Below are 27,756 nucleotides of genomic sequence, written 5' to 3' on the forward strand. Positions count from 1 at the left end.
AGGGCTTGTTTCAAAACTACAGATTGAACTTCCACTTTTTTGTATCCCAGTCGGATCGAGCCCAGTGCATTATGGGTGTTGAAGTTTCTCTATTTTTGTGGCGAAGCGAATCATCACTGCTCTTTCTCTCTGTTTTGTGTTGTCCTGTAGCTCATTTCTACTTTTATTAAAGTCCATCTTGCCAGCAGTTCATTATTTATTAAAATGAGCATGTAAATATTTGTAGTTTAAATATGTTTACGTTTATTCACAGAAAAAGTCCTGAACTCCAAAACGATCCGTTCAAACAGCAGCGGACTGTCTATTGCAAGTGGTAAGATCAAATCTTTGTTGTTTTTCATTTATTCATGTGTAAGAGCCAGTGTTATTTTAGTATAATTGAGATACTGTTGTAGTTTTTATTATTTTAAGCAAGTTATATATATACACCTCACAATTCACTGAAACAAACGTGTGTGTGTGTGTGATGGTGTGTTAATGCCGCGCAGGTCAGTGCTCCACGTCCTGCGTGGATTTGGAGACGGTCTCAGCCACAGACTCTGAGCTGCGTGAGGGGATGCTGGGAGGAACCGTGGAGGCCGATATGGACGGCAGAGGTCTGGAGACGCCCATCTTCTCCATGGACAGCAAGACCAACGAGAGCTCCTGCCCCTCATGGCTGCAGAAGGTGAACGCAGATTTAACACCCATCATCCTTCTGAGGCTCTTAAAGAGATCCTTGTTCATCCTTACAAAAAATAAGATCTGAAGTCAGAGCAGAAAGTCTTCAGTGCTCAATAGCTGCTATTGCAGTCATGTCAGGCGCAAACTGTAAATCCTGACCGTAGTCTTTAAAGCTAGAAGAGGGTTTGCGCTGGTGCAAGATGTTAGTAAATCTGGCTCATCAATGTCATTTTGTATCTCCAGAAAATGTATCCTGATTTAAGAATTTTTAGATATTTGTACCAGAAAACAAGATGAAAATACTTAAGAACATCAGTTTTTTTCAGAGAACATATGACGTGTTGTGTTTCCTTCAATTTTTTACTTAACCCTCTGGGCCTCTTCATTTTTGGGTCATACTCAGTACTTCATGGTCAAAAAACATTTTCCCAGGAAAATCAGTCTAATAAATTATCGCTCAATAATGTTTTTTTATTATTTTAAAGACTTTTAAGGGGATTTTATGATACTATACCATTGCATTTTATTTGCATTTATTGTATTTTCCATTTATTTCCTATATCGACGAAGGTACCAAGCGTTGCTTTTTATTTTTGACCCTTTTGGATTTTAACATATCCAAATGATGTCCATGATTTTTTTTAGGGCTGGTCCAAATACCATTTTTTGAGCTTCGAAGCTTCGGTAGTAATCAACACCGAATATCCGAAGCTTCGGAGGGAGGGGGCTGAACATATTCTTCTCTCTAATAAAGGCAGGAATCTCTGTGTGTCTGTCGAGAACCGTTCATGCAGTCGACTTCACGTGTGGCGATTGTGTTGCTGCGGACCCAAGGGAGTGCAATGTCGCATTTTGGTGCAATATGGACACACGACACATTCAGAATTAATAAACTACAGAACAGGGCTTATATGCTGCAAGAATGAACAATACACCAGTAGTGATACAAAACACACAGGTCTTTTAAGAGCAATGCTTTTAATAAAGCAGCCTAACATTTTTCTAACAAACAAATCACTGCCAAATCAGAAATTAGCAGTACGGTAATTACTGACACCGTAAAGGGTAGGCTATTTAAATAAAAGAAGAACGAAAAATAAATGAACGTTGAAAATAACAGGGTTTCCACGGGGTCTTAAATTGTACAAGAAAGTCTTAATTATGCTTTTAAGAGGTCTTAAATGTGGAGACGAGAATTGCGATATGGCTGAATGTGACGATTAAACTTCAAAAGGCTATGATTTCATTAAATAAACATGAGCGTTGCAAGTTCAGAGTCCGGTGCTGAGCTGCTTTGTGTTCTGTCTTTACCGGGAAAACCGTTCTATTTCTGCCAAAAGTGACACCTGCTGGCAGAGAATGAATCCGTTAACAGGTTAGACTAGTGCGTGTACGAGTTTCACTGCACGATTCAGTCTATTAAAATACATTTAGAATGATCACATAATTTAAGATATGGGGGCAGAGCCTGTATTTATATCATTTCATATAGTTAATATCACACGAAGAGTGCCGTTCTTTACTCCAAAAGTCAGCATGATTACAAATGTGAGTTTGTGCAACAGTTCAATAAACAAGAAGTTAATATTAAGAGACTTATGTTTTAGATTTTTTTCCTGCTTTTGCTCTGTTTCTACAACTAAAATAATTCCAAACACAGCCACAGCACTGTTGTGCGTCTCTGAGCAACATGACGGTGGTGTTTTGTTCCTGAATGAATCAACTTTAAATGATTCGGTTCAGTCGCAATGACTCACTTATTAACAGGGACTTGCTACCACCTGCTGGTGGTTTTAATTTCATATTTCAAAAGATGATGCACACGTTTAGAAAAAATGGCTTAAAGGTAAAAATGCCCATAAAACTTGTTGGAAAAGATTAATTTCTATCACTGCTGTGAACTGACCACACAGAATATGAAGAATATAAAAAAAAATCATGAGTCAGCTGTCCGTGGTCATCTTTACGATACCAACACAATAACACACTCAGCAGAATATCGCCGATTTATCGTTATTGATAAAATCCCAGAAAATATCAAGATATATTTTTGTCAATTCCGCACACCCCTAATTCATGTTATTTCATTTATATAATGTATTGATAATAATTGTTAAAATCAATATAATTAATACTTTTGACTTATCCATTTTCTTAAAAATGGTTTAAAGGCTGAAATGGTAACGTTTATCATTTTATAAAACTTTTTGTTTTTGTGACAATGTGTATCTGAATTGTAAATTATGCTTTTGACAGTCGTTTTGCAGTTAAATATGGTACTACTGCAGCTCATATGGTATTAATGTTATTTGTGCAGGTCTTAAAAAGTCTTAAATTTGAGCTTAAAAATCCTGCAGAAACCCTGAAATAAATGAAAGTTCAAAGAACTGTAATAAATAAAGAACACGGTAGCATACTTTCAATAACAGCAACACATTTTAATTAATGAACAGTTTAAATCAAATCAAATGTTTATGACTGCCGTATTTTCCAAGCAAATTAAGTGCATGTTTTTATCATGTGTAAAATTACTGATTAGCATGGTGGATAACAGGAGCTCGTTTGTTTTTTACATCAACAATATACTATAGGTGTACTACTCGCAGTGATTTTTCAAACTTGATGTGCTGTTGTGGTAATGTTAACTGTTAGGCCAGCTTCAAATCGCATATTTGGCACACTGCCTTTGTCTTGTCCTCACTCAATTTAAAGTGCTCCCACACAGCTGAGGTCTTCGGCATTTTTGTCTTCTCTTCCAGATGAACTGAATCATGACGTTCACTCATGGGCGATTCACATTCAAGCGAGAATGAAACCCGTTTCGCAGGGGATGCCAGGTGTTCGAAAAATAAAGAAGATTTGCATCTCAAAATTGAAAATCGAACATAATTATATAAACATAATAGAGCATATTCTGTGCAATGAAGCCGCCACAATTGTCTCTAGTGCACACACTAAGCTTGGGTTTTCCAAAATGTGCCCAGATCTCGGATTTAAAAATAGTGGGTGCATTTTTTTTTTTATACTGGTGTGACTAGTGTGCGTGCAAATTATGTCAGTAGGCTATAATCGATTATGGTCTATTACTGCATTGATGCAGAATCATCTATGGAACGATTAATTTCAACACCCCTAGCTCTTTCTCAATGCAATTCAAGTTTATTTGTTTAGCGCTTTTCATGATACAAATCGTTGCAAAGCAGCTTTACAGAAAATTTAAAGTTCCTACATTATATTTAGGAGTAGGTTATTACTGGTGAATATGACAGAAATGTACAGTGAAAATCATGCAGTTAGTTACGAATGACACATAATCAAACAGATGGTGAACACTGTTAACTGTAATGATTATATGTTGCGATTAAACTTTGTGATTAAGCAACATTTGGTAGTTTTATATGTTGTTCCAGGGTTAGCATCATCTGAGGTCTTCTGGGGGGTTGGCATCATCTCTTCTCAGTGTTCGATCATCTCTGGTCTTCCTAAGGCCTGGATCCAGAGTGAGGCTTGTGTAATTCCTAGTTACCTCGGGATGCAAGCCCCGTGGCAGAAACAGAGAAGCAGATAGAGACTAAATTAGCGTAGCTGCTGTTCCAACCAAGCAAAGAATGATAATGTGCATTTGATCAGGTATAGCTGAAGTACAAGTTTATGAGATATATTTTATGTAAATGCTTTCTGTGACTGCAGGAGCTGCTGAATGCCGAGTTCATCCCGATGCCGAACGATTCCCAGGACTCCATCGACCCGCTGACGAAGCCCTACACCGAGAGCGCCACACTGCCGTACGAGGAGCTGGACCAGCTCAAAGCTGCTGCCGCCGCCGGAAAGAGCCTTATGGTACGCAGACTGCATTCTAGCCCTAACGGGGGCGGGGTTTCCTCATGAGTGGGCGGGGCCTCCCTCCTGACCCGTGTGTTGTGTTTGTTTTGCAGCCGGCTGCATGCGTGGATTACGAGCGGATGAACGGCGTGGAGACGGGACGCTCCGAGCAGAGCTGCTGTGGTGCGAGCATCGAGCTGGCAAACGTACGCTTCACACGTCTGACACACAGCTGAACACTACACTGCTTTAGCACAGGTCTCAGGGCTTTCTAAATCCCTGGTATCCCTTCGGGCAGGTACTCCTCAGATTTTGGTAGCCCGAAAATTTATTTAACTAGCCCAAAAACAATAAAGACCATAAATGTCAATCAAAAACATTTTTAATACACAAATATCAACGAATATCAAGGAAAGAGTTTTATTTGACAAGGTATTTGCAGAATTCTTAAAAATCTATTTAAGGCAATTTGAAAAATTATTTCTTATACCATTTAACGTATTTAAAACTGTCTAAGGCCTTAAAAACTCTTCAGTTTAGTTGTATCAAATGTAAGGACCCGTGGGAGCAATGTTCCCTCTAATCTTTTCTCTTTCTGAGCAAAACTTCTCTCTATTGGGGGACACTTCGGTCACCTGAGCAAAAGCATTCTTTACCCCAGACCTGTACAGCATGCACACAAGGAAGTAACTTTGAACTTTAATGAGCTATTTATATTGGATTTGACCCTTGATGTAAATAAATGATGTATATTTTTTGTTACCTGAGAAAACATGTTTACTGAACAATACACTGCAGTTCAACAGTTTGGATCAAAAAAGTTTTTAAAGAAGTTTCTTATGCTCATCAAAGCTGTATCTAGTTGATAAAAATACTGAATATTATTTCACAATATAATATTGTGAAATATTATTGCAATTTAAAATAAATGTTTTCTATTTTAATATACTTTAAAATGTAATGAATTCCTGTGAAGCAAAGCAGTATTTTCAGAGTCACATGATCCTTTAGAAATTATTCTAATATACTGATTTCTAATCAATGCTGGAAACAGTTCTACTGCTTTTTTATTTTATTTTATTTTTTATACTGTATTTTTGGGACCAGTGGCATTTAAAAAAAAAAAAGTTAAAAAGAACAGTGTTTAGTGTTTTCTTTCATTTTTAAAGATACTTTAAAAAAGTTTAAAGAAGGTGAAATAAACTTTATTCAGCAAGGATGTGTTAAATGAATACAATAGATACTAAAGACTTAGAAAATATTTCTATTTTGAATAAATGCTGTTCTTTTAAACTTTTTATTAATCAAAGAAAAAAGTAACAGGTTCCAAATAAATATGAAGCAGCAGAACAGTTTCAGCACTGATAATAAATCAGTATATTATAATGATTTCTGAAGGATCATGGGACACTGAAGACTGGAGGAATGATGCTGAAAATACAGCTGCAGATCACAGACATACATTACAGTTTAACGTATAGGTATTAAAATAGGAAACCAATATTAGAAATTACAATAATATTTCACTATATCACTGTTTTTTCTGTATTTTTTAAATCAATACAGCCTCGATGAGCAAGAGACTCAAAGTCAAAAACCTGATAAATAATTGACCTTGTTTTTGAGTCTATAATATAGGCCTAACATAATATATTATCAAAACTATTTAAACTGATAGAATAGAATAGAATAGAATAGAATAGAATAGAAACTGAAGCAAAACTTAAGCTGAGATCTGTAAGTTAAATATAAAAGCGTGAACATATGAATTCTTCTATATCTGTCTAAACATGGTTATGAAGTACAGTTTGTACAATACTCTTGTGTGTAACTGAACATGTTTCAGAGTTTTGTTTCCCATCCTCCGGTATTTCCAGCACTTAATCAAGACACTCTTCTTTAATACATGAGGATGTTTTATTTCAGATGTCATAGTGTTTGTGTTGTCTCTCATGTTGCGTAGTCGACTCATTTGGTGCATATCGTTCTCTTTCTATGAAACCGGCTCTAACTCTGTCGTGACATCAGCTCTAGAGCGGTTTGCCCAAGCATTGCTATTCTTTCCCTTTTACTGCGGCATTCAATCAAGGCTTCCCGACTCATTTTTGTGTGCGCAAGGCACATTATTTCTTCTGCGCGGGCGCGTGCGCTCAGTTTAGAGGAACACTGCGTGGGAGCCCTGTATTTAAGGCCCGTCGGGCAGGACAGTGATACATTCTGGTAGCCCGACTGGAAAACACAGTAGCCCCGGGACGTCGGGCTAGAGATTTTGCGAGCCCTGGGTCTGAAACAAGGTTATTCTCATAAACGAAAATTAAGACGAAAACGATTGACATAGATGCAAACTCTTCACCTTTCAGTGACAGCTCACTTTTTTTGAGATCAAAATAGGTCACCTATGAGATTTGCTTAGATCCAATGAGAAAGTGTGTGTGTGACTTTATTAGAGGGTCAAATAAAGATGGAACAGATGTGTTTTTTAGAGCCGACCGATAGGATTTCTTTAGGGCTGATATTAGGGAGTAAAAAAAGTCCGAATATATCGGCCGATATTCTTTGTGTATATTATAGTACAGCACAGTCTATAGTCAAAAGTCAAAAAGTAGAGCTCGATATATATTTTGCCGATATTATTGGTCGATATGAGCCTGTCACAGATATATCGTATCAGCGAATATGCCGCCAAAGTAAATAAACAACAATGTCCACGTCTTTTACTCTCACAATGAGCTTATCATACTTGTTTGCTACATTAGTAGTGCCCTGTGATTTCAGCGATGAATGGAATCCAGTCATAAAAACTGAATTTACTGTATAATGCAGACTTTTTGATGAATATTCATTCTTGATGAATAAATGAAAAGCAGGTCAGTACACTCAAATGAAATCATGATATAGACTAGTGTCTGTGAATATTAAACTGCAAAAAGACTATTTAAATATGAATCCTCATGTTCTGCGTGTTCATTTGATTACCAGAAAATACACAACACAGAATTTGTGAAAAAATATTATTCATTAATTTTAGATGTTTCCATTTGGAAAAGCTGTGCTTCCTACATAAACCTGCCCCTGATGGATTGGCAGTAGCTTGCTTGCCCTACACAGTTACCTTGTTTATTTTCTTAATTCAAGTTATATAGATTTTGTTCTATTTGTGTTTAAAGTTATTTATGATAAGTGAAGTGAACTTTACTGTTAAGTGCACTGATGTCAGTCTCATTTTGAATAATAACGTTTGTTGTTAAATACGCAGCCTCCATACCCTTAAAAGCAGAATAAGGGTACAACTGAGTATAAAAATATCAAATAAATACTTTTTTAAGGTCACAAATGTTTCAAATGTTTAGATTTCTTATTCATATATATATATAGCCTTACTTCAGTCAACACAACTATAGTTTTAAAATGTTTGTATTAAAAAGCTTGCATTTAAGAATGTGACATTTGGTTTAAAAATGTAAGAGTTATTTTATTTTATTTAAAAAAAAGTTATTTCCCATAGAAGTACTCTTTTCCCATAAGAGAGAGGCAAAATGTAGATGTATTGTTAAATGTTTTTGACTTTTTTTTAAGCACAATATGTGAAAGTCCAGGAGTATGATAGTTTGCCTGACATATTTGAATGTAATGAAGTTGTGTTTTATTTTGCAGCTCAGAGAAACAGTGAACCGACAGGAAGCCCAAATTCAGCTCTTAGAGAAACAGGTGAGCACTACTGGTCTGACATCTGCGCTGAAAACACTGACAACAACCAGCTCATGACATCACTTTAACACATCTCAGAGCACAACAGCAATAGTTTAGACAAATTAAAATCTGCTCAAATTGTCCTCACCCTCAGATCATCTGAGATCAGGATGAGTTTGTTTCTTCATCAGGTTTGTAGAAATGTGTCTCTGCATCAGTGTCTCAGCAATGGATGCTCTGCTCTGTTTGTCTTCTCCAGATGTTAACTGATGGACTGGAGTGGTGTGGATTATTGTGATGTTTTTATCAGCTGTTTGGACTCTCATTCTGACGGCACCCATTCACTGCAGAGCATCCATTGCTGAGACACTGATGCAGAGACACATTTCTACAAACCTGATGAAGAAACACACTCATTCTAATCTCGAATAAAGCTATTTTTCACATTTGACTGAACTATCGCTCAGAGGGTTGATTAGATAACTGGAAGTGTGTCATTAGCAGTTTAATATTCTACAAATCTCGTGCTCAGCTGAATGTGTTTTCCCAAGCTAACTGGACATGATTGGTTTTTATGTAAATGTTTGTCAGTTCAACGATCAGCTGAAGGAGAACGAGAGACTGTGGAGAGCCATTCAGAGCCTCAGAGCAGATGCTGGACTTCAGGACATCAGTCAGAACCACCGCTCTGCCCTTCAGGAGTGAGAGATCGAGCTATTACTGCTTACAGTGAGTGTGTTCAGTGCTAAATCCAGACGGATCGAGGGGGTTTCGCCAAAATCAGTAGTGCCTTGTTTTCATAACCAAAGACTGTACGAGTTTCATGCTGCTAATGTCATGCCAAAGCGCTCCGGATCTTTTAGTGCTGTGTGTACAGACATAAACAGTGAGTGTTTTATCTGGAAACAGCATTGGATAATGTCAGTTCAATCATGAGACAATCCCTCCAGAATGAATGTCAGAAAAGTGTCATAAACAGTTCACTTCAGTCCTCATGGGTTTAAAGGCGTCATATAATGCCATTTTTGTACAAGTTAATATGATTCATTAGGGTCTAAATGAAAAGTTTGTAATATACTTTAATTAAAAATTCTCGTTAGTATTGTAAGAAAACACTAATTTAACCTGGTCAAAAACAGCTCTCTGTTCAGCAGACCATTTCAGTGCATGTGCCTTTAAATGTTAATGAGCTCTGCTCACCCCGCCCCCTCTGCTCTGTGGGGCGTGACACAGCACATGTGGAGTGTTGCCATGACAACAGTCCAGGGTGTCTTTTGGCGCCATGTCCAATTCTTCTGATGTGCTAGCCTATACAAAAGCAAATAAGTGATCAGATAACATAACTTATGTTGTTATATTGCAAAACATAAATGAGAGTATTTATAGTCTTGAATCATATGCATTTGCAGGATATAAACAGTATTGTGTTAGTTACCATTCATCTTCATGCAGTTATAACGGTTACAACATGTATTTTTTATTACTTATTAATCAGTAACAGACACCGTTATAAACCATCTACAAAAGTAAGCTTAATGTACTGTTACCACGTTAGCTTTATCACAGCGTACACAGTTTATAATAACACAATAACATAACGCGCTGTTCATTACAAACGTGGAATTATGAATTATACTGAGAACGTGGTACATAGAAAACATGCCGTAATGAACACTTGATTTAAAGTTAGTGTAAACTTTAGCCACATTCATGGTGAAGCATGCAAGCGATCAGATTAATATAAAGGATAATAAAACGTTACACACACTTCTTCTGGAGGTGGTGCAGCAGGAATACGAATAGCTGGTACCGATCCGTTTTTCAGGAGCTGTTCCTGGCAAAACCAGCTCTAAACTGAGCCTCGTTTATAAAGCAGTCTGGTGAGAAATGATGACAGAATTGAGCTTGATCTGGGGGACTATTCCCTTCGAAAACAAACTCAGCCACTGAACATCAAAACGACTGCGGTGTTCGTTATTACACCCAAGAACAGAAGACCATTCTGCTCCAGCGTATAAACAACGGCGGACTGTGATGACCGCTCGCTCAGGGCGGAGTCTGTGTGGAAACGCTCCTGTCAATCAACACTCGTGGGAGGGGCCTCCGATCTTGTGACGTCACCAGACGAACAGCTCGAGTTGAGACCGGGGAAACATATCGGGAGATTAAAAAGACACTGGATGGATTTTTATCATTATAGGATGGTTGTGTACAGGCCCTGCCAACACACATCTCAGTACAATCAACTTGTAAAAGTGGATATAGCATTATATGACCCCTTTAATGCTTTCATATTTAACATTCAGCACAATATTGTTTCAGATGCTCTTTTATAATGAGGTGAAATTAAGTTGAAAGTGCCTCTATATTAGTTTACTTCAGTGCATCAGTGTTAATGTCATTTGTACAGTGTTTTGTGTGTTATTCTCACAGGTTTGATCTTTCCTATACAAGCAGGTCTAATGCAACTGATGTGTTTCAACCAAAGATCCTTAGAAACACGTTAAAGCTATGAATGTGAAGCCAAAACACAGTTTGTTTGTGTCACGGGACGTTGATGTTCTCTGCATGTGCGGTTTCTTCTGTACGACGTCCACGTGTTGAGTGAAAGTTTTGCAGTAATTTCACATTTATATCAGAGTAAGTTTGTTGTGCACACATCATGTCAAAACTACTGAATTTCTTGTGTTTTTAGCATTCTTGTCTCTTTTATGTATATTGCCAAATATTGGAGAACGACACCAAGTTTATGCAAATCTGTGGAGCGCAGGTCACATGCAGTGTCTCTGAGACTCATTTCTGTCCCTTGGTCAGAGAAAACTGCAGAAACTGCATTCTGCCGCTGACATTTGCATGTTTTTAAAGCAAGTGCAACCAAAGATGTTTTTGTTGTGTGTGTGTGTTTTATTTAGTTTTTATTTTTTCATTTGTCTTTTTCTCCAATTTCTGTACTCTGAAACTGTCATATAATTGAGACTTGCTTTTGAGGTGTTTTATGCTTCGTATCAGACACTGACTGATGCACATTTTTTATTAAAAAAAGATGAGGCAAAATGTCACACTGATGTTGGGGTAATATTTGATGGTATTTTATTTGTGTTGCTATTTATAATGCAGTGTTGGCCAAACGTGTGTGTGTGTGTGTGTGTGTGTGTGTGTGTGTGTGTGTGTGTGTGTGTGTGAGTAATAATTCTTCTATTTACTATTTTCTGAAAAGCCACTAAAGTCAGTCTCACCAAGATTGAAATGATTTCGTTTGCAGTGGCTTTTCTCAAAAACTGCGATGCATTTGTGTGTGTTCTGTGAAAACCTACCAAGTTATTTGAGTATGCCCTGCCTACAATTAGCCATAAATATTTTAATGCATTCATTTTCTGTAATATCCCTGTAAAAACTATTTTCTTCTTCTTTTATGAGCGTTAATTGAAGATGTCTTTGCCAAGCACTAATCTGATCGTTGTGCGCATGCGCATCACACCAGGGATTTGGGAGTCGACCACGTCTTCAGCGCCGGAGAATCTGAATCATTTTAGCCAATCGGTTCGTTCGGACGGCTCTTTTCAATGAACCGATTCACAACCAAGTCATCACTCAAAAGCGATCCAAAGTCCCCGCGAGCAATTTTACTTTCATTTATGTCTTAAAATTGTTGTTTAGATTGTTTGATCATTATTAGGTTATATAGCTGCGCCAAATGTTGTTAAAAAACTATGATTATTATAATAGCATAATGAACTTAAAAACAATCCCAAAACGTTTCCTTGTGAAATCATACTTTCTTTTTGACACAACATTGTTGTTTAACACTTTTTGTAAATTATTCGAAGTTATATAGCGGTGTCAAATATTGTATTAAACATTATTATTATTATTATTAATAGTAGCTTGACATCAATAGTAATTAACTACCGATTAAAATAATGTTATTTCTTAACTCTCTTGCTTTCAAGTATAATAATATTGTTCTAATCTCAGTGGTACCCTGATAAAAACACATGCATACAAGCCTGTGCTTCGCGAATCGGTTCGACCGGATCTTTTAAAGGGTTCTGTTCATAAGAACGAGTCGTTCATGATCGAGCATCACAATCAGCGTCATATAAAGGGATGTGTGATCCGGCAGGGCGCTGGCTCGGACCCTACACCGAAGCAAGATCAAGCTGGACACGGAAAACCACTGAAGTGTATTGTACCGTGTTTAATTACGGTACCGGCAGCGAGCGCGCGGGGGGAGGGGGGCGGTCCTCTCATTGTCTGTAATGCAGCTCGTTTTCATCACATATATCTGCATTTAAACGCGACCACGTGACTTTTGTGTTCTCCGTGGTTACATTTAAGATCAAATGCTGTTAGTTTCTCATGTAACACGCTGTTTGTGTATAAAACAGTCTGGTGTTGTGATCAGAGGATTATAACTGGATTCCTGCGCTCATAAACAACACTTCTGTATTGTATTTGACTTGCATGCTGTCAGAACTAGTATGCTGGTTGATATATGTTGACAGAGTTGTGGCTGGGGGTCAGATTGTGTCCAGACACCCCAGCCATCCCACCGGGGGCCGTAGCACTGCTGGACCCAGGGGTCAGAAGGGGCCCAGAGGTTTCTAGGGGCCCACAGCAGTTTCTTAATCGTGCTTTTAAGAAGGTCACAGTATTGCTAGCTCCGGCCGGATTGTGGGCCATCCATGCCGGTGTCCTGCTGCGGGACCGTTCATCACGGCTCCTCTCCGAGGAGAATCACCCACAAGAAGCCGGGGATCAGGACCTGTTTGAGTCAGCCGTGCTCTTCTGTCGGGCTGAGAATGCTGCGGTCTGCTTTCAGTCTGGAGGGAGTCGAGGAGCAGGAGGACGAAGGAGAAGATCTGCGGGATGGAGGGATCCCGTTCATTATTAATAGGGGGGGTCTGCCCATAAACCAGGAGACCTGGGAGCAGATGTGGCGGCACGTCGCCCGCATCCACCCGGATGGAGAAGCGGTGTCCAGGAGGATACGGGGAACCGGAGACCTCCCCAAGGTAGAGCTTTCACTATGTGCCAAAACAGCCAGTGGATGTTCTTCTGGTGGGCCTTTCCCAGGTTAAAAAAATGACACTTCCATAATGTACTTAAAGTAAACTTAGTATACTAAAAATGACTCTTTAGTACTTCTTAAGATAAACTTAAGAACATCTAAGTGTACTCAAGTGTGCTATTTTGAGACACTATGATTATGAGCTAAAATGTTACCATCTCTGTATTTAAATAATTATTTAGTTAGCATTTGTAGAACCCATCTTTCATACTCCAGTACACTCAAGAGGTGACTAAATACATATTTTAGATACAGAGATAGTATGTTAAAAGCACATTTTAGTGTATATCCATGGTGTCCCAAATTAGCACAGTTGAGATGTTCTTAAGTACTAAAGAATAATTTTTAGTATACTAAGTACACAGTGTGTGAAAATAGAGCACTTTAAGTACATTATGGAAGTGTACTTTTTTTTTTTTTTTTTTACCTGGGTATTAAGGAAGAAAATAGATCTGTGGGTCTTGGTAAAATATACTTATAAAGTAATGCATTACAATATTGCATTACTCCTTAAAAAAGTAACTAATTACGGTACTTAGTTACTTTTTATGGAAAGTAATGCGTTACCTTACTTTTGAGTTTAAATCTGGGCAGGGCTTGCGTGTTTGTTTTTAATATAAGAAGTTCTTCTTTTACAAATGTAAAGCTGTTTCACACCAAAAGTGAAATGAATCCGGCTCAGACTGAAGGAAATGTAGATTCAGGTCTGTACAGTAGAGGACGCCGCTCAAACTAATCACATGAAGAATATGACACAGGAGAAGAAAGTTCAACACTATTCAGCAATAACTACAATCAAACACAAATGTGTCATTTTTGCTTATTAGTATGGTTGAATTGGATGATCGAAGGTCAGCAGCAAAGACATCGGTTAATAAAATGGGATTAAATACATAATATTTGTCTTATTTAACATTTAATTATTGCAGGTTTGTATAATATTCTGAGTTTGCATTTGACTGTTTTTATTGATTTTGAGGAACACTGAATGTGTTTTAGTGCAGGTGAGATGAGTAAATACATGTTGATATTTAGTCTAGAACTACAGTAAGATCATGTAGATATTTAGTCTAGAACTACAGTAAGATCATGTAGATATTTAGTCTAGAACTACAGTAAGATCATGTAGATATTTAGTCTAGAACTACAGTAAGATCATGTAGATATTTAGTCTAGAACTACAGTAAGATCATGATGATATTTAGTCTAGATCTACAGTAAGATCATGTTGATATTTAGTGTTGAACTACAGTAAGATCATGTAGATATTTAGTCTAGAACTACAGTAAGATCATGTTGATATTTAGTCTAGAACTACAGTAAGATCATGTTGATATTTAGTCTAGAACTACAGTAAGATCATGTTGATATTTAGTCTAGAACTACAGTAAGATCATGTTGATATTTAGTCTAGAACTACAGTAAGAGCATGTAGATATTTAGTCTAGAACTACAGTAAGATCATGTAGATATTTAGTCTAGAACTACAGTAAGATCATGTTGATATTTAGTCTAGAACTACAGTAAGATCATGTAGATATTTAGTCTAGAACTACAGTAAGAGCATGATGATATTTAGTCTAGAACTACAGTAAGATCATGATGATATTTAGTCTAGAACTACCGTAAGATCATGTTGATATTTAGTCTAGAACTACAGTAAGATCATGTGGATATTTAGTCTAGAACTACAGTAAGATCATGTTGATATTTAGTCTAGAACTACAGTAAGATCATGTAGATATTTAGTCTAGAACTACAGTAAGATCATGTTGATATTTAGTGTTGAACTACAGTAAGATCATGTTGATATTTAGTGTTGAACTACAGTAAGATCATGTTGATATTTAGTCTAGAACTACAGTAAGATCATGTTGATATTTAGTCTAGAACTACAGTAAGATCATGTGGATATTTAGTCTAGAACTACAGTAAGATCATGTGGATATTTAGTCTAGAACTACAGTAAGATCATGTGGATATTTAGTCTAGAACTACAGTAAGATCATGTGGATATTTAGTCTAGAACTACAGTAAGATCATGTGGATATTTAGTCTAGAACTACAGTAAGATCATGTTGATATTTAGTCTAGAACTACAGTAAGATCATGTAGATATTTAGTCTAGAACTACAGTAAGATCATGATGATATTTAGTCTAGATCTACAGTAAGATCATGTTGATATTTAGTCTAGAACTACAGTAAGATCATGTAGATATTTAGTCTAGAACTACAGTAAGATCATGTTGATATTTAGTCTAGAACTACAGTAAGAGCATGATGATATTTAGTCTAGAACTACAGTAAGAGCATGATGATATTTAGTCTAGAACTACCGTAAGATCATGTTGATATTTAGTCTAGAACTACCGTAAGATCATGTGGATATTTAGTCTAGAACTACAGTAAGATCATGTTGATATTTAGTCTAGAACTACAGTAAGATCATGTAGATATTTAGTCTAGAACTACAGTAAGATCATGTAGATATTTAGTCTAGAACTACAGTAAGATCATGTTGATATTTAGTCTAGAACTACAGTAAGATCATGTAGATATTTAGTCTAGAACTACAGTAAGATCATGTAGATATTTAGTCTAGATCTACAGTAAGGTCATGTTGATATTTAGTCTAGAACTACAGTAAGATCATGTTGATATTTAGTCTAGAACTACAGTAAGATCATGTAGATATTTAGTCTAGAACTACAGTAAGATCATGTAGATATTTAGTCTAGAACTACAGTAAGATCATGTAGATATTTAGTCTAGAACTACAGTAAGATCATGTTGATATTTAGTCTAGAACTACAGTAAGATCATGTTGATATTTAGTCTAGAACTACAGTAAGATCATGTAGATATTTAGTCTAGAACTACAGCAAGATCATGTTGATATTTAGTCTAGAACTACAGTAAGATCATGTTGATATTTAGTCTAGAACTACAGCAAGATCATGTAGATATTTAGTCTAGAACTACAGTAAGATCATGTGGATATTTAGTCTAGAACTACAGTAAGATCATGTGGATATTTAGTCTAGAACTACAGTAAGATCATGTTGATATTTAGTCTAGAACTACAGCAAGATCATGTTGATATTTAGTCTAGAACTACAGTAAGATCATGCTGATATTTAGTCTAGAACTACAGTAAGATCATGTTGATATTTAGTCTAGAACTACAGCAAGATCATGTTGATATTTAGTCTAGAACTACAGTAAGATCATGTTGATATTTAGTCTAGAACTACAGCAAGATCATGCTGATATTTAGTGTTGAACTACAGTAAGATCATGTTGATATTTAGTCTAGAACTACAGTAAGATCATGTTGATATTTAGTCTAGAACTACAGTAAGATCATGCTGATATTTAGTCTAGAACTACAGTAAGATCATGTTGATATTTAGTCTAGAACTACAGTAAGATCATGCTGATATTTAGTCTAGAACTACAGTAAGATCATGTTGATATTTAGTCTAGAACTACAGTAAGATCATGTAGATATTTAGTCTAGAACTACAGTAAGATCATGTAGATATTTAGTGTTGAACTACAGTAAGATCATGTTGATATTTAGTCTAGAACTACAGTAAGATCATGTTGATATTTAGTCTAGAACTACAGTAAGATCATGTTGATATTTAGTCTAGAACTACAGCAAGATCATGCTGATATTTAGTCTAGAACTACAGTAAGATCATGTTGATATTTAGTCTAGAACTACAGTAAGATCATGTTCACACACAACGCTCAGCTCTGGTGTTGAGAGAAATCAGGAGTAAGTGCAGTCACTCAATACATCAGAAACACAGGAACTGGAGTTAATTATTTGAAAAAGAAATAAAAAAAAGTAATGTGTTACTTTACTAGTTATTTAAAAAAAAAAAATCTGTAAAGTAATCTGATTACGTAACTCACATTACTTGTAATGCATTACCCCCAACACTGGTCACTGCATTCAGCCTTAAGATGTTTTTCTCATGGCCATTTAAATACATCAAGGAACAGAAGCCTGAGACCGCACTGAAGAATTGGAAAAAGTTTTTCAGACAAAGGATATGATCAGGTTTTGCTTAAGAAGCTCCAGTGCTGCTGTCATTAAAGCAAAAGAGAGACAAAACAAATACAAAGACATTCATGATCGTATTCGAAATCTTGCGATGACTGAAACGAACGGAAACATTTTCACTAGCGGTCTCATCTGTTTATAATACAGCACTGCAGCGATTATGTTCCATCCACTAAAACACAACTGGAGTTTTCTGTTGGCTTTTGGATTATTGCAGAAAGTAAGCTCTGTGTCCAACAAAAGTGTGTTCATCATAACCTTCATGAATTTTGAAGCCTAAATTCAAGACTAATGTCCTGACAACTTCTTGCCCATTTAGACACTTGTTAGTCACCTCAAGGGGGTTTTACTGATGTATTTTACTGATGTATTTAGAATAAAACATGCAAATATCTTGAGCTTATGTTCACCACAGACCTTATATTAGGCATTTACCCCAAAACCCATTCAAAAAACGAATCGACTTAAGGACAATGGAACCAGAAGTGCTCAAATTAGAACTCATTTCCGGGTTTTGGCCTATAAAAATACATCAACCGTGTAGCACTCTATATCCCAGCGGTTTGTAGACTGCTTTCCATCTATCTTACTGGATTTATTCTTTAATTCGTCCCTTGTGGGCTGATCAGATCAGATGCATCTAATCAATATGCTGTGAGTTCATCTGAACCAGTGTCACCGTTACTGCCCAGCTGATGTGGGATTCAATAGCTGATACATAAACACCTTTAAAATAAAAGTTCCTTTATTGCAGGAAACACCTTTAACATCCATGGAATCTTTCCATTGCACAAAAGGTTCTTTAGATTTTTTAAATGTTCTTCACATTGAGAAAAAAGTTATTATTTTAAGAACTGTACGCTGAGAAAGGTTCTTTGGGGAACTACTAAAAATAGTTCTTCTATGGCATTGCTGTGAAAAACAGCTTTTGAAACCTATATGTGACCCTGAACCACAAAACCAGTCAAAGGGTCATCTGAAAGCTGGATAAATGATCTTTCCATTGATGTATGGTTTGTTATGATAGGACAATATTTGTCTGAGATACAACTATTAGAAAATCTGGAATCTGAGGGAGCAACAAAATCTAAATATTGAGAAAATCTCCTTTAAAGTTGTTCAAATGAAGTTCTTAGCAATGCATATTACTAATCAAATATGAAGTTTTGATATATTTATGAAATTTACAAAATATTTTCATGGAACATGATCTTTTCTTAATATCCTAATGATTTTTGGCATAAAAGAGAAATGTATAATTTTGATCCATACAATGTATTGTTGGCTATTGCTACAAATATACCTGTGCTACTCATGACTGCTTCTGTGCTGCAGGGACACATATTTTCTATTACTATCCTTTTACACTGAATCAAGGACTGATCACCTGACTGGTCTGTCATTAATTAAAATGAGCGTGATGTCATTGTCCAACTGTTAACTCTTTTTTTTTAACCCCGTAGATTCCAGTACCAAGTGTGCCTACATTCCAGCCCAACAGCAGTATTCCCCAGCGCCTGGAAGACATGCAGAGATACATCAGGGACTTGCAGTATCCTTTCACGCTCGTCTTTCCGGAGGGACATCCATGTGCTGAAGTTGATCCTCATGCCACAGTTTATAGTCACTTTATGTCCCTCAATCAGCCGTTTTCATATTGTTACTGTATGCTGTATGAACTTTATAACATGTCTGTGAATAGATCAGTATTACACTGATCCAGACTCTATCATGCATGCTGGTCAGGAACCAGTCAGCATGAGCTGGCGCTGTAGATACATTTATTTAAAGAAATAGTTAACCCCAAAAATCGTGTACTTAAAAGTGGATAGTGGTTTATGCTACCAAACTCCAAAAAAAACAAAGAAAAAAATAATAATTGAGCTAAAAACATAAAATATAACTTACTAAAAACATAAAATATAACTAAAATATAAAATACAAATAAACAAGTTTTTGAAGTCATGATTTTGGAAGTAAACTGCTGGTTTTGTCTGGCCAGAGGATAACGGCACACTATTTCCTTATTTAACACAGTAAAGCTGCTTTGACATTGTAAACAGCGCTATGGTGACTTGACTTGATGATAGTTTTGTGTGATTAACAGACTGAAATTTAATCCTGTAAACATGACTTTTTTAATAGAATAGTTTATTGATCATTCCTCCGGCTTCTGGAAACAAACGCTCTTCAAAAGATCCTGATGATCAGATTTGAGACGCACTGATTTTTCTAGAAAATGATTGATGGAGAATCAAGTAAAGCTGAGCTGCTTCAGTCCAGTAAGAGTTCATCTGGAGATATGACTGCAGTTATTCTGACCTTTACTTGATCAAAATCAGTCAAGATTTGACAGAAAAAGACACATGGTTTCAGTGAACAGAGACTTTGGGTTTGGTGATTGTTGTCCATTACATTTTATCATTGATTTCAGCTCACTGTTATGTTGTAGGCAGACACAAGAGTTCAGTGTTTTTTACATTGATGATGATGATGATGATGATGACAGCTGAATTGAGCAAATGTCAAGAACAATGAAACATTGTGTGTGCTTTTGGTTTGGCCCACTGTATGTCACAACTATTTGTTACATGACATTTTGTAACACTGTAACAGTTTCTCTGTATATATATTCAGAATAATTCTCATGATATATTTCACTCATGATATAGGTTACTGTCTGTAAACTTTGATATAGTGCATTGTTTGTCTCCTGAGAGTGTTCTGTGCTTAACATTGTCTGTCAGATACAATCACACTGGAACACAGTTTTTTGAGATCAAGAAGAGCAGGCCGCTCACAGCGTAAGACCAGTCTCCTCTCTTAAAGCTTTATCCTAACTTTCTATATTCAGTTGTTTTATTATTATTATTATTTATAGACCTTATTGGGAGAATATTGTTTTATTAATTTTAATTTTCATCTGTTAAAAATATTCCAGGCTCAGTTGCATACAGACTCTTATTGCATTATTACCTACAATGTGTTTTTCAGATTGATGGACATTGCCAAGGAAATGACAAGAGAATCTCTACCAATTAAATGTTTGGAAGCCGTTATCCTCGGAATGTATCCTTCACTTGAACTGGATTGAAAATATTAACAATTTTATCATTTTTTATACCTTTGTGCATGTGAAAAGAGTAATAGTTGTACTCATACGAGTTGTGTTTGTGGTTGGTTCAGTCTAGCTTTGAACTTCTCCATCGTTCAATAACAGCTGCTTCAGATGTGACATTCAAAAACAATCTGGACTGAACTTTTTTTTTTTTCATGTTTATATGTTTTATCATACAAAATACGCTACACTAACTGATATACAGAGTATGTAGTAAATATAGAGCTGTCATAAGCTTAACAATGGAAACAAATTGGTTGTTTCCACTTAAAAGTTTTTCATAAAATGAAAACAGAGGACCTAATACAGAGCCTTGTGGCACTCCATACTTAATTTGTGTTAGTTTTGACAGTTCATCTTTCACAAAAAGTGGCAGCAATCAGACAAACATCTTAATGCCTGTTCACAAATGTTAATATAACACTCTAATCTGTCCAAGAGAATGGCATGATCTTTGGTGTCAAAGGCAGCGATTGAATGGTTAGTCCAGTTTAGTCTTTTAGTAATCTTCTAAACAGTTTAGTGACAGAAAGAAGGATGTAGGCAACAAGAGGATTTCTTGGGTGTCCTGAAGATGTCCAGAATGAAGGGCTTAGGTAGATTTGTAAAGATTATTGCCTGCTGGGTCCAGAAAAGTGCTCTGTCAGACAGTCTTGAATGGTACTGGCAGAATAAAGACTAAACTAGATAAAACAGAAGGAGAGAAAACATTCTGAGATGATGATTAGATAGTTCTTAAATATGAAACAATGTAGCTTAAAATGTTGATTAATTTGGAATTGGACATTGATGGCAGGCTTTTTTTTCTTTTTTTAATGAAACATATGGATAAATCTTTCACATTGACATCTATAGCATGCATTTAGAAAGTAGATTTTCATTTCATGCTGACTTTAACACTTCCCCTGTACTTGCTGATAATGTACACAGATGTCTATGACCATTATTTATTAGCATTGACTCCCTTAACACAGCTGACGCTTCAGTTACCTCACCAACAGCATGCCGGCCGTCGAGCGGTTTCCTCTCAGCTTTAAAACACAGTTCTCAGGGAGTCATTTTTGTCACATTGTGCTGGGCGTCCACAGCGGCGGCCGTTTTGGTGCTCTGGGCATCAGCCGCCGCGAGGACTTGATGTACAAACCGCTGGAGTACAAAACACTCACGGACCTCCTTCAAGAGTTCCAGGTGGCCTATCGGAGATACTGGCACACACTGTGCAAGGTCAAGATCGGTCATTATGTGTCACATGACCCACACAGCGTGGAGCAGATTGAGTGGAAGCATTCGGTGCTGGACGTGGACAAGCTGTCCAAAGAAGAGCTGAGGAAAGAGTTGGAGAGACACACTCGGGATATGAGGTTGAAGGTACGGATGATACGCCTACGGTTAAATTATAATACTGCTGACAGTACCAAATTGTGTGTTCTTGGCTGCTCAGAAACAAAGTCATTTTATTAGGAATAGCTCACAGAAAATTTGCCTGACCGGTATCAGAGAAATTTGTTGCAGAAATGACATGCTTTCAGCATATGTAAAGGTGAAGCATGTGCTGCGCAAATGGAATTGCAAAAACTATTAATTTACAAACAGGTTTCCCAAACACTTCTATTGCCCTCTGTAGGTTGCCTTGCCAGTTAATTCCTAAAAAACTAATGATAGATTGCGACATGACCAACCTTACCCGTTGAGAAGGAAAATTCTGATGCCTGTGAAAAACAGTAACACATTTTAGAGATATTGCAAGGTCACACTATATTGTTTTGGTTTTTAAATCTGAGACTGTTGTCAGACATGATAACTAAATTCAGTGACGTGATAATTGGCCCTCAGTGATGAAGTCTAGATCTTAAAGTCTTACCTTTATTTAATTAAATAAAAAAAGTTCTATGACATCCACAGATGAGTGATGTCTGTGAACTCCAGCAGGTTTGTAATAGATTTGTGGAAATCTGCACAGGTGAAAGAGTTTCCTGTCATCTGTCTAATTAATAAATCAAATCAACTGCCATAGTATTTAAAATAACACCTAGAACTTAGTTTTACATTTACATTTATTCATTTAGCTGACGCTTTTATCCAAAGCGACTTACAATTGCTATATATGTCAGAGGTCGCACGCCTCTGGAGCAACTAGGGGTTAAGTGTCTTGCTCAGGGACACATTGGTGTCTCACAGTGGATTCGAACCCAGGTCTCTCACACCAAAGGCATGTGTCTTATCCACTGCGCCATCACCACCCACATCACACCCACAACCTTTTATGTTGTTTACAGCTTTTAAGTAAGACCTGTCATTTAGCATTTAAAATTAATTTAGGGTAAATGCAAAATGGGCCTAATACAGAGCCTTGTGGCATTCCATACTCAGTTTGTGTTATATTAGACTGTTCCTCTTGTAAACAAAGTGGCAGGCGTTCAGAAAATATCTTAATGCTTGTCCACAAATGCTAATGTAATTCTCTAATCTGTCCAAGAGAATGGCATGATCTTTGGTGTCAAGGGCAGCACTAAAATCAAGTAGTACTAGACGAGAGATGAAAATAAAACACAGTGATATCTGCCAGGTAGCATGAACATTTTTCGCTAATAGTTAATATGGTGCTAATCGACCTCCTTCCAAACACATCCCACTGCCATTTTGTTTGTACCCGCATTTTAATGTGCTTTTCTGGATACTGGGATTCTCTTTGATCATTTTTTTTTTTTTGCATATTATTTTCATAAAAGCCTCTTTGAAAAATGCCACCAGGAGTCTTTTAACATTTACATTTATGCATTTGGCAGATCCAAAGTGACTTGCATTGCTTTTTTTTTTCTGTCTTAAATCTGATCATCAGGATCTTTTGAGGACCCTTTGTTTCCAAAAGCTTTACTTTCAGTTTCTCAGTGGAGGAATGATCTTCTCAAGCCTCAAAACCATCTCACATCTTTTGAGGAGCGTTTATTTTTTTTATCTCTCAATCATCATTGAAATGATCCAAACATATAATGCAATGCAATCCAAATGCTATACTGTTATAAAGATCTCATTGATTTACATTACAAACATCAGAATTTCATCTTAATTTACTGAATTGCATATTTTTGCTCAATTTGAGTCTATAAATAAAATGAAGCTGTTTTTTCCTATTCATCAGACTATATGACCCATAAAAGCCTGGTGGATCAAATGTGATACTCGACAAAAAAACACGACTGAACATGGATTAAAAAAAAAAAAAATTGTCTAAAAGATTCAATAAACGGTTCCATTTCAAATAATTAGATTATTTCATGTCATATAATAATCACATTGTGTTTAGTGGTTGACTGAGCTCTGTGTTTCAGATTGGTAAAGCTGTTCCTCCATCACCGTCTAAAGACAGGAAGAAGGATATGGGATCTCCTCTGAGGAACCCAGGCAGCCCGATGCGCAAGAACAGCCAAAGCGACAGACGGTACTTACAGTACAGATCATTCACAACACTGATACAGTTACATCACAACATCTGACCAACAGGTGGTGCTGTTTTCACAGGTCGTCCGTGGAGAAGCGGTCCGGGCCAGCGGGGCCCACGGCTGATGTGAACGGATACCAGATCAGGGTCTGAGAGATTCACGAGACAAAGACTGAAACAGCTGTGAGAGGATGAAGATGTGTGTTCACTTGAAGAAAGAAGTATCGTGCAACAGAGAATGTGTTCACTTGTAAGGGTAGACATGAACACCTCCTCTAATCATTCATTAAGTAGAATAGCCACATTATGAACAATGCATCATATTTATATTCATTTCAATACAATGCCTCAGCGGTTCATTGTGCTGCGAGCAGCTTTTCATATGTAATCTGTAAATACAGTGCAAGGTAACCTTTAACTCTACTAGACACTGATGTAGACTAGAGGATAGCCTGGAGTCCATTTATTGGTGCCTTTGATCAGTTTTTGGACTGCAGTAATGATTTTCTGGCTCAGTATTTTTGCATTGTTTTCCAGTATAGTCTTAAAATTTCTAAATCATTCAAGATACTTTCTTCTTTAGAAGCAAAACGACTTGATTTTGAGTCTTGTTTTCTGAAGGAAAAAAAAAAAGAAAAAAGTATTTGCTCAAAACAAGAATAACTGTCACGGGTCAAATGTTTAGTTTTTTGTTTTGAGCCTCTAGTAAATGTATCTTGATTGAAGAATGCTTGGACCATTTTAATGGAAAACAGAACAAAAAAGAAAACATTTCCATGCTCTTAATCTAGCTTTCCCTTTGAATGCAGTTTATGTTTCTGAGCGTGCTGGCAAATATTTGTTCTTGTTTTAAACAAACTCACTTCATTGTGATGCATTTTTCAGAAAACAAGACATTTCGTTTCTAGAGTACACGCATCTTGATATGAATGTTTAGATATTTGCACTGGAAGATGACAAAAATACAGAAGAAAATATATAATATAAATGATAACATCTATAATAATACGAGCGGCTCATCCTCCCAGACATGCTTTTTGAAAGAGCGAAAGCACTTGTGTTTGACTCACTGGTGAATCTGTCTGGTGTTTCTGATGGCTTCAGGACTGATCATGATATTAATGGACATGTATGTAAATGATGTTGCAGATCAGAATATACAGGGTTCAGTAGTTATGAATGCAGCCCTCGCCCCTGTTGGTTTTTAGTTATTAGAGATTTTTTAACTCTTGAAAGAATGGATGCTCAACTGCAAGTTTTTAAAGTCAACATGAAATGGACTTTAATTCATGTTCCTGCTATTAACAAAAAATAATTCATCAGTGCATAACATGCTTCAGAAATAAATGTTTTGTCTTCATTATCTTTCATCAAAATATAACTTGCTTCTCCTCTGAAGTCACTTTCTCATCTTGATCAACCACCTGTCACGCACATAATGTGCTGTGAGCATCATTTCATGTTGACTTTAGGAGTAGCGTGATGTAGACGTGCTGTTTGAGTAACAGCCTGTTTCATTAGCAGATGTTCTCCTACAGTAGACACTGCACAAACACACACACACTAAAGCCAAACGTGCTTGTTGTGAGACACTATGAAGTGCACTAGTGATTCCGATGTGTGCAGAAGACACTAATGCTGGTGCTGTTAAATGTTCTTCATTAGAACTGCATCCTGCCACATGATTAACCAACTGTGTGATTAACAGATGTTGCTACTGTTGATTTTTCACTTTGACGTCACGGCACTGAATGTCATTTAAACAATCACTGGTTCTTTTGTGACACTTGAAACTGAAATGTACAATAAATTGCCTATAATTTGTTTTTGTCAAACGAGAAAAATGTTGTTTCTGTCGTGTGACATCTTACTCATGATACTCCAGATTGAAGCGCTAGAACATACAAAATATACGTATGTGATAGAATCACAAAAATAGAATAGCAAAACAATGTAAAAGCGAGATTAAAGATTTATAATGTAAAAATTATAATGCCTTTCTTTTCTAACATATGCATCAATGGTACATTTTTAAATGTAATAAATACATGCAATATTACCACTTTACAATACGGTTCCATTAGTTAATGCTTTAACATGAACAATGAGCCATATATTCAAGTATTTATTAATCTTTGTTAACGTTTTTGCTCCAGCCGAGCGTTACTTGCAGTGAGGATTAACATGGTTTTAGCTGTGAATTACTTTGACCTTGAACGAGGAAAGACCATTGACACGACTGAAGATGGAACGATTGATGGGAGATGGCTAGTAAGATGATCACAATACTTTGGAGCAGATGTGGGCCAACAAATGGAAAAGAGGTTGTGGAAAGAAAAGGAAACAACAAGCAGACAACTCAGGAAAAGTGACAAGAAGAGACCGGTGACACAAGATGAAGTGCAAACTGATGACAACTCAAAAAGAGATAAGCAAGGAGCTCACATTCTTTTGTCAGAGAAGCAGAAAATAGAAAAGATATCTGATGATCATCACATGCCTAATGCATCTAATTCTACAAGCTCAAGCAACAGCACCCAGACTTGCCTAGAATTGACTTTTCAACCCTCATCTGTATCTGGCAGTGGCTTTTACTTAATACAAAAAGAATAGGAATTGGACGAGAAGCAAAAAATATAACGATACAATAGACACATTGTAGATAATAATCATAATGTCAGTTATAAAAAAATAACAATTCAAATGTTTTATGGGAAAAGTTAAAAGAAAATAATTGGTATAAATGGGTAAATCACACACACCAAAAAAAAGGGGGGGGCTGCTTAGTTTGCTTTGAAGCAACTTTGAAGCAAGACTAGTCTTATATATTGTATACTCATACACAGTTCACATGTAGAATAGAATGGTTTAAGAGACAGAGGTTCTCAAACTTGTCCATTCCACGACCCACCTGAACAAGTATAGGCTCATCTATTTCAAGACCCACCAAAATATCTGACATCAAAAAACAAATGACATTACGGTAAGCTTAATCTTAATTAAAAGTTTATTATGGCAGAAATTAAGTATTTAAGAAAAATAACCAGTTTACTTTATAGTACAACTGTAAATTTTCACTAAATACTATTTATATTTTAATTTCTTAATTTACAGATGAGTATATGAAATATAATCCGTGCTGAGAGTGTTGCTCATCACGGGGTTAAGCGCAGAAACTGCTCATATGATCCGTCTGTGTGTGTAGGGGAGAGCGGAGCACAATCCAAAACTTCTTATTTTAGCAAAGCAAAGCAGAACTATCTAAAACAGTTTGGGGATTAAAATATTTGTGAAATAATAATGAGATAAATATAATAAACAGAAGTGTCTCATTTTAAATAGGCCTAAACAAACCAAGATGACAAATTTATTTCAGCCAGAAATGTACTGTACCCAAAAACTGGCATTATGCCCTTACTGGTGCTAGTTTCTCCAATCTACAACAAACTACAGAGAAGCAATTGAATTACAATGCATACGCACCCGTAAATGGCCAATAGTAAGGGAAAAGAAAATACAAAAGCCACAAGGAAAAATACAATTAGTGGCAAATCAGGAATTTGAATGTTATGAGAAAAAGGGACATATTGATGTAAGAAAAGTTGAAGGAAAATGCCGCAAAATATGGAAACATCACGATGTAAAGATCTAATATAGATCTAATATTAAACTATTTAATGATAAAACAAGGCCCACCACCTATATTTGATGATATTGATATTGCAGTGACAGACTGTGGATTAGAATAAGGCCTCTTAACAACATTACCAGAAAAATGGTCAGGATTATGTACTAGGGTTATGCTGACACATAATGAGCCACATCTCTCTAGAAGAGGAAGCAACAAATGAAGAGAAGATCAGATCCAAAAGAGCC

General features: G+C 36.4%; 2 protein-coding genes across 2 annotated transcripts in view; both read left to right on the top strand.

Moving 5' to 3' along the window:
* LOC306886333 (serine/threonine-protein kinase Nek9-like) overlaps window positions 1-11,239 on the top strand; it is a 30,893-nt gene extending 19,654 nt beyond the window's left edge. The window contains exons 18-23 of the mRNA XM_079443372.1: window positions 254-313; window positions 489-667; window positions 4,354-4,503; window positions 4,599-4,691; window positions 8,140-8,193; window positions 8,767-11,239. Of these exons, the coding sequence (XP_079299498.1) occupies window positions 254-313; window positions 489-667; window positions 4,354-4,503; window positions 4,599-4,691; window positions 8,140-8,193; window positions 8,767-8,880 (650 nt within the window). The 3' untranslated portion in view covers window positions 8,881-11,239. The remainder of the gene's footprint in view (window positions 1-253; window positions 314-488; window positions 668-4,353; window positions 4,504-4,598; window positions 4,692-8,139; window positions 8,194-8,766) is intronic.
* A 999-nt stretch (window positions 11,240-12,238) lies between these two features.
* vash1 (vasohibin 1) lies at window positions 12,239-25,869 on the top strand. Its single transcript, XM_079442755.1, has 7 exons — window positions 12,239-13,190; window positions 18,787-18,875; window positions 20,071-20,127; window positions 20,318-20,392; window positions 21,428-21,809; window positions 23,771-23,880; window positions 23,961-25,869. The coding sequence occupies exons 1-7, from the start codon at window positions 12,861-12,863 to the stop codon at window positions 24,031-24,033; spliced, it is 1,116 nt and encodes a 371-aa protein (XP_079298881.1). The 5' UTR covers window positions 12,239-12,860; the 3' UTR covers window positions 24,034-25,869.
* Window positions 25,870-27,756: the final 1,887 nt, after the last annotated feature.

Source organism: Barbus barbus (assembly GCF_936440315.1).
Source record: "Barbus barbus genome assembly, chromosome: 20".
Taxonomy (NCBI): Eukaryota; Metazoa; Chordata; class Actinopteri; order Cypriniformes; family Cyprinidae; genus Barbus; species Barbus barbus.

What these genes read in the sequence shown, in the direction of transcription:
- vash1 (XM_079442755.1), top strand. Translation starts at nt 12,861, where the DNA reads ATGCCGGTGTCCTGCTGCGGGACCGTTCATCACGGCTCCTCTCCGAGG. An exon ending in AGATACATCAGGGACTTGCA is followed by an intron (nt 18,876 to 20,070) that starts GTATCCTTTCAC and finishes ATTGTCTGTCAG; the next exon opens with ATACAATCACACTGGAACAC. An exon ending in CTCGGGATATGAGGTTGAAG is followed by an intron (nt 21,810 to 23,770) that starts GTACGGATGATA and finishes TCTGTGTTTCAG; the next exon opens with ATTGGTAAAGCTGTTCCTCC.